Source organism: Brassica napus, chromosome C6 (genome assembly GCF_020379485.1).
Source record: "Brassica napus cultivar Da-Ae chromosome C6, Da-Ae, whole genome shotgun sequence".
NCBI classification, from domain to species: Eukaryota; Viridiplantae; Streptophyta; class Magnoliopsida; order Brassicales; family Brassicaceae; genus Brassica; species Brassica napus.
Window position 1 is genome coordinate 34,833,923 of NC_063449.1, and position 12,092 is coordinate 34,846,014.

The 12,092-nt window shown below is 40.1% G+C and overlaps 1 protein-coding gene across 1 annotated transcript; it reads left to right on the forward strand.

Moving 5' to 3' along the window:
* The first annotated feature begins 1,466 nt into the window (after positions 1–1,466).
* LOC106402682 (5'-nucleotidase SurE) lies at positions 1,467–4,053 on the forward strand. Its single transcript, XM_048760068.1, has 10 exons — positions 1,467–1,993; positions 2,084–2,178; positions 2,367–2,434; positions 2,508–2,551; positions 2,643–2,720; positions 2,809–2,962; positions 3,082–3,234; positions 3,337–3,444; positions 3,543–3,608; positions 3,698–4,053. The coding sequence occupies exons 1-10, from the start codon at positions 1,713–1,715 to the stop codon at positions 3,794–3,796; spliced, it is 1,146 nt and encodes a 381-aa protein (XP_048616025.1). The 5' UTR covers positions 1,467–1,712; the 3' UTR covers positions 3,797–4,053.
* Positions 4,054–12,092: the final 8,039 nt, after the last annotated feature.

Below are 12,092 nucleotides of genomic sequence, written 5' to 3' on the forward strand. Positions count from 1 at the left end.
TTAAATTATGTATGATATTACATATGTTCAATTTAACTTTACCTTAAATTATTTTTCTTTAGTAAGTATTTGAAATATAAGATTTGGTAATAACATGTACATTTAAGTATTAGTATTAAAAAAATTAAAAATACCTATGATTTTTCTTATGAGAAAATTTTAATAAAGAAAGTTTCAAAAGAATATTCTTCAAGTTTTGTTTGTTAAGAAAAACATTTAGACAAGATAACAATGTTCTAAAAAAAAAAAAGTTTATATAAAATAAAAATCATACATATAATAAAATGTTAAAGTCAATAAGTTAAAATAAAATTAATTTGATAATAATAGAAATACAAAAAATGCAATTACTCATTCTAACAAATTACCCATTTTAATAAGTATGATATAAATATTTTACTAAAAATGCATGACGAATATTTCTATATCGGGTTGAGAAATTAAAACTAAGACTACTTATATAACGGGTTGAAAATTTAAATATAGTTATTATTTATGACCAAAAACCTGTCAAAACAGCTCAAATATTATTTTCACGTATAGATTTTAATTTATGGAAAACATACACAAAAACTAAAAATATATATTTTAATTATTATGTGTAATGTCATAGTAAAAATACACAATACTTGAATAAATAAATAAATAAATATATTATATTATTTATAGAAAACAAAAGTATATTTCTAAAAAATGAAAAAGCGGTTTCTCTTTCTTACTGGGAATCCAAATATTATAAATAATTATTTTCAACGCGTATCAAACCCGACCAATGAAAAGTTACTATCATTTTCTTTACCACTAGCCAACTCGATATCAAGTAAATAAAAATGATATTGGTTAAATAAAAACAAATATTCACGTGATTTACAGTCATATAAATCATTTTACTTTTATTATTAGTGGAATTATGTAACAACAATATATGTATTATGTGATGTATTTTCGTCACTACATAATTTTTGTAAATTATATAATAGTGTACAAAATATTTAGTTACATTGCGCAAACAAAAAAACATTAATTCGGTCGGGCGGGTCCAGCTCTAGTACGAGATAAAAGGAGATGAATAAGAGATGATTGTATATGTGTATGTTTTTAATAGATGTATATTAAATAAATTATGAGTAAACATGATATTTTTAAATTTTAGTCTGAGTAAAAATATAAATAATTTATATCTTAGAAACAACAGGCTTTAATAAAATTATAATATCAATAAAAATTAAACGTTTTAAATAATAAAAGATTTAAATAGAATTTAAAAATTCCTAGAATAGTAATAATAGATTTTACTAAAATTTCCATAAACCAATAAACATAAATTCCCAAAATTTTATAGCTTATATAGAATTTGTCTACCAATAACCTCTTTAGTTCGAAAAATTCACTTAAAAGTTTTAGGTTAATTTTTTTACCCAAACATTAAAAACTTAATAATTAGAAAATTGTGCAAAAAAAAGAAAGAAGAAAAGATAATTCCTCTCAGTTCTTCTTCTTCTTCTTCTTCTTCTTATCTCTCTCTATCTAACGAAACCAATTGTTACAGTTGACAAGTAAATATCTCTCTCTACCAATTAAAGCTTCTTCTCTCTTTCCACGACATCTCCATTAGACCCGCTCCGTGCCCAAATCTTCTCTCATTAGGGTTACTGATCCATTCAACAACAAACCCACATCACCTGCGTCCCTTGGCTCTCTTTCTCTACGCTATGACCTCAAAAAACAACGGCTTGTCAGCGGCGCTTGTCTCGAATCTCCAGGACGTGCTTTCCAAGAGAAAAGGAGTAGTGGACGATGGATCGGCGGAGGAGCCTCCTTCTACTTCCGATGTTACGGCCAAGGAGGAGGAGGATAAAGAGAGTGATGATGACTCCAGACCCATCGTTTTAGTCACGAATGGAGATGGGATTGATTCGCCAGGTCTCGTCTCTCTCGTTGAGGCTTTGGTTCGTGAAGGGCTCTACAATGTCCATGTCTGTGCTCCTCAAACGTGCGTCCGATCTCTCATCCCCCCTTTTTGTTAATATTCTTGTTTAAAGTTTCGAACTTTTGGTAAGGCTTGTGAATTGGAATGTGGCAGGGACAAGTCGGCTTCTTCTCACTCTATGACTCCTGGAGAAACCATTTCTGCAAGTTCCGTTGACATCAAAGGTGCCACATCCTTTGAAGTTTCAGGTTTGTTGATTTGATTGAATGGTTGTTGTTATTACAGTTTTCTAAAGTTTTCACGACATTTCTAATCTGAAAGTTGGAGTCTTTGTTGAAACAAGATCCATTGATCTTCTTCAACTTGTTGGGCTAGTTTAGTGTCTTGATTCAAGATGATGTGATACAGTACAGTCTCTGTTGTTGTTGTGTCTCAGGGACTCCTGTGGATTGCATCTCATTAGGATTATCCGGAGCCCTTTTCGCTTGGTCAAAACCAATACTGGTTAGCATTTTTTTTTAATCATCCCATCATACATTTTTTATTTGGTATCTTTTTCCTTACTTGTTTACTTCAGGTAATTAGTGGAATCAATCAGGGATCTAACTGTGGTCATCAAATGTAGGTGCTTTTGTCTTTTGTATATAACTGGTTATTCTTTGTCTCCCCATCTCATCTCTGCTATGTGTTTCCTGATGCGAGAATCTTCCAGATTCTATTCCGGTGCAGTAGCTGCAGCTAGGGAAGCCTTGATTTCTGGAGTACCCTCTTTGTCAATATCACTGAACTGGTGAGTTGATCATGAGGAATGCCTGTGTGCTGCTGTAGTATTATATCACGGGACGTTTAGGCTATACATTTTTGCTTATATATTATAGGAAGAAAGACGAAAGCCAAGAAAGTGACTTTAAGGATGCTGTTGGCGTCTGTTTACCTTTGATAAACGCAACAATCAGAGACATTGAGAAAGGAGTTTTCCCTAAAGATTGCTCTCTCAACATAGAAATTCCAACATCACCCTCATCAAACAAGGTTTGTTTGCTTCTCAGAAACTGTCTTGGGTTGGTTTGAATTCTGTATGCTAAGAACACAATCTATGCTTGCATTAGAGTCTCACTGGCTAAGTTGACGTTTCATGTACATATGAATAGGGTTTTAAGGTAACAAAACAAAGCACGTGGAGGAAGAGTCCTAGCTGGCAAGCTGTTTCAGCTAACCGTCACCCTGGTGCTGGGAATTTCATGTCGAACCAGCAAAGCCTAGGAGCTCAACTTGCCCAGCTTGGTAGAGATGCTTCAGCTGCGGTGAGTTAACTCCTCCTATTCAAAAGTTTTAAACCTCAACTTTGTTATTTCTGTAATTTTTTGTTGATTAGATACTGATATTAAGATATCTGGCAATCTCAGGGAGCTGCTCGCCGTTTTACCACGCAGAAGAAGAGTATTGTGGAGATCGAATCGGTTGGTGTTGCTGGTAAAACTGAGAGCCGTGTTAAGAAATACTTCCGCCTAGAGGTAAAGAAAAGTTTGAACCCTTCTCTTCACAAACCCTATAGATATTTAGTATGTACCATGGCGTTCACAGATTCTGACTAAAGTATGTTTATGTGCAGTTTGTGGCCAAAGAACAAGAACATACGGATGACGATTTGGATATCAAGGCTCTAGAAGATGGTTTTGTAAGTTGTCACGAACGATCATGCTTTCGTTCTGTATCATTGATAATAAGAGTTTGTCTAGTTATCTTGAACCTTTTTGGCAATGACAGGTTTCTGTGACTCCCCTGTCTCTACTTCCAAACATAGATTCAGAAACTCAAGCCGCGGCATCAGAATGGATCTACAAATACCTTAACGCTGATCAATGAAAAAGGGTGATGTGGCCAAAACACTGCCAACACATCTGGTAACTCGATTCTGCATTTGTTTGTTCGTGTGGTCTTTGTTGTCATTTTAATCCTTTTAGTTTATTTGTTTATTTGATCCCCCTAGAAGTCTCGGGGGGTTGTTTTTGTTGGCTCGTTTGTTTGTTTGTTTGTTTGTTTGTCAGTAGCTGTTTGGGAACGCTTACTTTTGTAATTGGCAAAAAGGGTTGATCTGGTTTTAATGTGAAATGGTGGCTATAGATTTAACCTTAGTATATGATATTGAATCATGATAGTGCAGTGATTTTGATTTAATATAATCTGGCAAGCATCTCGTCCTTGGTTCAAAATGGCGCATGGCGAGGTGAGGCGATGAGTGTCTCGCTTCTCGACTTGCGCCATGGCGACACAAAGCGAGCGCTTTGTGTGTGAAGGCAAAAACTATAGTGCAAAAATATAGGTATAGATAGAATACAAGTTTAGAACCAAAGTGCAAAACAGAGTACTTATTAGTGAACAAAAAGATCAGGAGAAACATCAAACATCAAAGTCGTGAAATAGAGAGAAGAACAATAGCACATGGAACCCTAACTTTAAACTTAGGTTACGGTATATAAGACTAACTTAGGGTTTGAAAAGAGCTTTTATGTGACGCTAAAGATGTGTTACAAATCTAACTCGGTTTAGCAGTTTAAATTTGGCAAACCAATTCGGTTTGACTTAAAATCAATTAAGGCGTTGCTTTAGGAGCCTTAGGTTTAGTAAGAAAGCGTAGAAAGCGCTCGCTTTGTGTAAGTCGCCACGCCTTGAGGTGCTGAGGCGATGAAGACATCGCCAGACCTCGCCTAGCGCCATGGCGCCAAAAGCGAGCGCTTTTTTAAACCAAGATCTCGTCTCAGTTTTTACCTTCTTCGATCTCAGTCCTCCAATGATAACAACCACAGATCATATTTTAGGATAGAAGAAGAAAAATGTATTACATGTTTTGCATAGCTACCACTATCCCTGTTCTACAACAGGGGACAACATAACTTTCTTTCCAGTTTATTCTTATTGAATGCTGAACAACACTAGTGTAGCGAGCTATTAACTTATATAACAGAGCCATCAGTTTCATTGGATGCCGCACATTATCTTCACGTCAATTGTCAAAGCAACATGTGATATGAAGCTGAATGTTCTTCTTCATCTGCTCTGACATTGATGCGATCACTGATACAATTAGTGAAGAAGAAGAAGCTGACGTGGCAGAACAAAGCTATCGAACCGAACCGGAGAACGTCAATGAGAACCAAGATTCCAAACCGAAAGTATTTGTAATTAAATAGTAGTTATCTATTGTCGTATTTCTTGCATGATAAGAGAGAATTGGTCTTCCTTGAGATGAGGAAACCACCTCTCCACATTTCCCACATTCCTGTTTAGTTGGAGTTGAGGCTCCGTAGGTATTGTCTTCTTTGTTATTTAAGTCAAGGAAATAATCAGAAAAGGTAGACTTTAAACTACCAACAAAATTACTTGTGTTCTTTCCTATTGTGCTTATCTGGGACCAACATTTGGTATCAGAGCACTCAAGTGTTCATTCCCATCGTATTGTCGTGTCTTGAAGCGTTATTAGAGTCATGGCAAGCAACAAAGAGAGATTGTCAGACCTGGAAACAGGTCTCGGCATGGTGCAAGACGAGATCGTGCAGATCAATGAAGGGATTCGTGGCTTGGAACTATCCTTTCGACATATGCTGGCGGAGGCTGTTGCGGGTCTGCAAGAAGGAGGCCACACTGCACCGAGGACAAGCCGACATACGGAGGAAAACAACCAGCAGGGTTCCGTGCAACGGGAGAATACCAATCCAATGGCTCAGGCCATGGTTCCACGGCATGTCAAGCTCCAGTTCCCTCGATTCACTGAAGGCGATCCTACTGCCTGGATCAATAAAGCAAAACAGTACTTTGCTTACCAAAATATTCCGCCGGACCATCGTGTGAGCTTTGCTTCATATCATCTGGAAGACGAGGCAAATGAGTGGTGGCAGGCTACTGCAAAGGCTCTCGAGGAGGAAGCCACCTTGATTACTTGGGAAGTGTTCGAAGAAGAATTGTGGGCTCGGTTCGGTCCAACAGCAGCATATGATTTTTATGAAGCCTTATCAAAGATCCGTCAAACTGGCACACTCCGAGAATATCAAAGAGAGTTTGAACGTCTTCAGAATAAGGTCACTGGATGGACTCAAAAGGCCCTTGTCGGTACTTATATTGGGGGTCTTAAGGATGCCATCTCCGATAGCATTCGAATGTTCCAACCCAAAACCTTGAAGGCAACGATCGAGTTAGCAAGGATGAGAGATGAGCAATTGCAACGAAGTCGACGCTTCACATCATTCACCAATCGAAACACTCGTCCTTCACCGGGGAGTTCGAGTACATAGGGCCAGGCTCAGGCATAACGAAACACACCTAATCAGACTTCAAAAAGGCTGAGTTGGGACGAGATGAAACGAAAGAGAAGTCTCGGCTTATGCTTTAGCTGTGATGAACGCTACACACCGGACCACCGTTGTCAAAAATCACAGCTCCGGCTCATCGAAGGCTTGGAGGAAGATGATGAAGATGGGGAGTCACAGTCTGACACTGAGGAAGCTGAAATCACCTTACAAGCTCTGACCGGATGGGATTCCCCTAAGACAATTCGTATCATTGCTGAAACTCACCGCCAGAAGCTCGTCGCCTTGATTGACAGCGGTGCCACACACAACTTTATCAATGAAAAGTTCGCTCATCTCCTCAACCTGCAACTAACACCGACAAAACCATTCAAAGTACGTGTTGCCGATGGGTTTCCATTGCAGTGTACCGGAGTCTACAAAAAAGTGGTAACGACGATCGGCGGCGTAACTTTTCAGATCGATCTTTTCCCATTACCGCTTACTGGGCTGGACATGGTGCTAGGGATGCAGTGGTTACTCCAACTTGGGCCGACGCTTTGTGATTGGGAGGCCCAAACGTTGCAGTTTTCGTGGGCTGGTGAAACAAAAACTATTAGTGGGCTTCAAACTTCCACTATCAAACATGCCCAGTCTGAAGAGGTTAACAAGGAGATCCGACTGGGCCAGTCTTGTTTTGCCGTAAGCATCTATCAAGAAGGAGACAACGGCGACGTTCTGATTCCAAAGGAGATGCGACAGCTACTCCGACAATACGAGGATATCTTTCGGATTCCGTCGACGCTACCACCACCCCGAGAGATCGATCACCAAATTGTGTTGAAGGAAGGCAGTGATCCGATAAACGTGCGGCCGTATCGTTATGCCCACTTTAAGAAGGAGGAGATCGAGAAACAGGTGCGGGAGATGATGGAATCCGGTTTCGTCCGAGCAAGCTCCAGCCCCTTTTCGTCACCAGTACTTCTCGTCAAGAAAAAAGATGGTTCCTGGAGATTCTGCACAGACTACAGAGCATTGAACGCAGCTACCGTGAAGGATCGGTTTCCTATCCCCACCGTCGATGACATGTTGGATGAACTACACGGAGCAATCATATTCACGAAGCTCGATCTAACCGCTGGTTATCACCAGGTCCGAATGCACCCTGCAGACGTCCATAAGACCGCCTTCCGGACACACAATGGGCACTACGAGTATCTCGTCATGCCTTTCGGGTTGTGTAACGCTCCATCGACGTTCCAAGCTCTCATGAATGCGGTATTTCGTCAGTACCTTCGCAAATTTGTGCTTGTTTTCTTTGACGATATATTGGTTTACAGTCGCTCTTGGACTGAACATGTGGAGCATGTCAAAGTGGTTTTTGAAATTTTACGCCAACAACAACTGTTTGTGAAGCACAAGAAATGCGAATTTGGAAAAGGAGAGTTGGAGTACTTGGGTCATATTATCTCAGGTGCAGGCGTTAAAGTGGACCAAGCAAAGATTAAGGCCATGTTAGACTGGCCTCGTCCGACTACAATCACGGAGCTCCGGGGTTTCCTCGGCTTGACAGGATATTACCGCAAGTTCGTACAAGACTATGGCCTCATTGCTCGTCCACTTACCAACTTGCTCAAGAAAGGCAAGTTTGTTTGGTGTTCTTTGGCAGATGAAGCGTTTGCTAAGCTGAAAACGGCGATGACTACAACACCAACCTTGGCCTTACCGGACTTCACCAAACCATTCGTTATTCAAACAGATGCATCGAGAGATGGGGTTGGCGCCATTCTGACTCAGGAGGGTAAGCCTATCGCTTACATGAGCCGCTCGTTGGGAGTAGCCAAGCAGAACTGGTCCACATACGCTCGGGAGATGCTAGCTATTGTGATCGCAGTCCGTACATGGCGGCCTTACCTTCTTGGTCGTCACTTCACCATACAGACGGACCAGCGCAGCCTGCGTTTCCTACTGGAGCAGCGCATTCTTACTCCAGAGCAACAAAAATGGATGGGGACGCTTGTGGGTTATGACTACGAGATAACTTACAAGCCCAGAACGGCTAATGCTGCAGCTGATGCGTTGTCGCGACGTGCGATCAGTCCTTGTTTGCAAGCCATCTTCACACAACAAACTGATTTTTGGGAGGAGCTACACTGTCTGTCCACCTCTGATCCATATCTGCTCAAGATCGGCCAGCTAGCTGATACGAACCCGGGGAAGCCATATGCTAGACGCGACAACTTGATCTACTTCAATAATCGGCTGGTAATCCCACCTGACTCACACTTTGTGCATGATTTACTCAGGGAATTTCATGATACACCCATCGGTGGACATTCTGGAGTGTTGCGAACGCTAAAGAGACTCTCACAACAGTTTTATTGGCCATCGATGCACAAGACAGTGCACAAGTACGTGACAGAGTGTGACACTTGCCAGCGAACAAAGTATGAGAGCTTAGCACCAAAGGGACTTCTCCAACCACTGCCGATACCACAGAGGTTGTGGGAAGACATCTCGATGGACTTCATCGACGGACTACCTCGTTCTGACCGGCATACATCCATTCTGGTTATCGTCGACCGTTTGTCTAAATCGGCTCACCTGGTTCCCTTAGCTCATCCTTACACCGCCAAATCTGTAGCTGCTAAGTTCATTGATGCAGTGGTGAAGCACCACGGCATACCAAGATCAATTGTTAGCGATCGTGATCCCGTGTTCGTTAGTACCTTCTGGCAGGAGCTATGGCGCCTCTCTAACACAAAGCTACGTATGTCTTCATCATACCATCCCCAAACAGACGGACAAACCGAAGTCATCAACCGCTGTATCGAACAATACCTTTGCTGCTTTGTTCATTCCAAACCAACACAGTGGAGTTACTTACTGCCATGGGCGGAGTACTGGTACAACACCACCTATCATGCCTCGACGGGTATGTCTCCTTACAAAGCTCTTTATGGACAGGACCCGCCACCACTGGTTGGATACGAAAGGAATGCAACGTCCGTGCAAGAACTCGATGACCAACTCAGGGAGCGTGACTTGGTTCTTGCAGACCTCAAACGTAATTTGCAGAACTCTGTTAACAGGATGAAACAAGCAGCAGATAAGAAGAGACGAGATGTTTCCTTTACCGAAGGAGATTGGGTTTTCCTGCGTTTGCAACCTTACCGTCAGCATACGATCTTCAAGAGAACGTCACAGAAGCTATCGACGAGATACTTTGGGCCCTTTCAGATCGAAGCACGCATTGGGAGTGTAGCTTACCGCCTGAAACTTCCAGCGGGTACTCGTGTTCATCCTGTCTTTCATGTGTCTCTTCTGAAGAAACGCTTGGGAGATGATACGCCTAGCTCAGGTACCTTACCTCCCATCCGCACTAATGCCCTGCTCAAGCTGAATCCAGAGAGTATTTTGGAGTATCGAAAGCTGAACCCTGAGGGAAACCGTGTGAATGAAGCACTGGTTAAGTGGCATGATCTACCGGTAGAGGAATCCACTTGGGAGTGTGTCGAGCAACTGCACAAGTCCTTTCCTACCATGAATCTTGAGGACAAGATTAAATTCGGGGAGGGGTGTAATGATGCGATCACTGATACAGTTAGTGAAGAAGAAGAAGCTGACGTGGCAGAACAAGCTATCGAACCGAACCGGAGAACGTCAACGAGAACCAAGATTCCAAACCGAAAGTATTTGTAATTAAATAGTAGTTATCTATTGTCGTATTTCTTGCATGATAAGAGAGAATTGGTCTTCCTTGAGATGAAGAAACCACCTCTCCACATTTCCCACATTCCTGTTTAGTTGGAGTTGAGGCTCCGTAGGTATTGTCTTCTTTGTTATTTAAGTCAAGGAAATAATCAGAAAAGGTAGACTTTAAACTACCAACAAAATTACTTGTGTTCTTTCCTATTGTGCTTATCTGGGACCAACAGACATATTGTTCCAATTCTATTTGACGTCGTGGAAGGTATTCACCTGCCGCGATGTAGTTTGATACCTGACGGCTACCGTTATCTTGCGATGCTTCAACCTTGCGCAATGTTATGTTCCAACTCTCTTCGTTTTTATCATATAAAAATGAACCAAGCACTTTGAGAGCCAGAGGAAGACGTCCAGCAAAGTGGACAGCACGGATGGATAACCCTTCAAAACCAACAGGAGGGTAAGGCATCTTGAAAGCACAAAGAGAGAACAGTTAAAGAGCTTCCTCATATCTCAGAGACTCCATGTGGTAGATATATTTTACTCCGCAGGAGTTAAGCGTATAGTCGGCCCAAGATATCATGATAACTCTACTCCCAGGACCGAGCCAACGGGAAACCTTCATTGCATCCTTAAGTTGTTCATGGTTAGTATCATGAACACCATCAATTACAAGCAGGACGTGTCGGTTTACAAGAAATGGTTTGATGGCGTCAAAGATGTTATCGGAACACTTTTTGCTTGTAAGATGTTTTAGTAAACTTGGTGAGATGCAGTTTTGGTAGATGTTATTGACATTGCTTAGGAAGCAGTGGTGTTGAAATTGGTGTGAGATGTCGTCGAAAATACATTCTGTGAGTGTCGTTTTACCGACGCCATCCTCACCCTAAATGCCAACAGTACGTACAGTATCCTTAGATTCCAAATCCAGCAATGCACAGACCGCTGTCTTGTGACGATACATCCCAACAAGACCATCTGCAGGAGAAGGCGGTTCATTCGACAAATCATGGTCTTGGCTCTCAAGTCCAGCTTCTCCAGACCTAGGCAGGCTTTGGGGTACGTGCTTCATATAGGTATCACTCATCAATGTCAACTGGCTTGATGCGCCGCCAGTGGCTGCTGCGCGTCGTAATTCATGCCTGGGAGCAATAGGAAACGGAGGGGAAGAAATGCTGATGATTAGATCATCGATCATCTTGGAATCATCCTCCCTGCAAGAAACACAATCGTTTAAAGAATTTAGAAGTATATATAGGCTTTGATAACTAATCTATTTCTTTTGCATGTTGAGATTACGTTAAGGCTTTGCTCTTTTACTGTTAGAGTTGTGGTTTAAGCTTGATCACAAACAGCTTAAGGGCGTAAACTACATCAAACAATTGTCTATGATTGTTTTCCTAGTTTTTAGATTTTGGTTTCTGGTTTTTGGATTTTGGTTTTTAGTTTTTAGATTTTAGTTTTTAAATTTTGGTTTTTAATTTTGCAGTAGATTTTAGTTTTTTTAAATACATGAATTGTTGTTTCGGATTTTAAATGGTACCGATTCAAAATATGACAAAAATCGATAAAATAATATGCTAATAATTTTTAAAATTTTTATATAAATATATGGTCCTACTAAATTCTTAATTAATAATTTATATATAAATAAATAATATTTTTTTCATAAGTAGAAACAAACAAAATTCAGCTCTGTTTTTTGCTAACACTTTAATTTGTTTTTGATAATATTTAATAAAACTATATCTAAAACAAAATCCTACATAATATAAAAACAAAGAAAATATTTTTACATTTATAAGTTATTTTGTACTTTTAGAATTTAAAGTTAAATGATAGACATATTATTTTGTTGATTCTTAGTAATTTCGAATAGTTGCTATTTTATTAATGATCTCTTTATATTTTGTTATGCTATATTAATGCATAAAATAGTATTGATATTTTAACCAAAAAAAGAGAAAATTAAAAGTCACGTACACTATTGTTAAGAAATGGGTAGTTATTTCAAAATCTAGTTTCTCTATTTTTTAGGAAATCTACTTTGCAAAAATCTTGATTGGTATAAAAGTAGTTTTTAGAAAATCAAAAACCAAAAACTCGTTTAAAAACTGGAAACAATCAACCTCTGAATCACAAAAAATGCTATCAACGTATTGCAGCTCCAC

Coding starts and splice junctions, on each gene's coding strand:
- LOC106402682 (XM_048760068.1), top strand. CDS start 1,713: ATGACCTCAAAAAACAACGGCTTGTCAGCGGCGCTTGTCTCGAATCTC. Junction 2,721..2,808: donor TTGTCAATATCACTGAACTG/GTGAGTTGATCA, acceptor TATATATTATAG/GAAGAAAGACGAAAGCCAAG. Junction 3,609..3,697: donor AGGCTCTAGAAGATGGTTTT/GTAAGTTGTCAC, acceptor TGGCAATGACAG/GTTTCTGTGACTCCCCTGTC.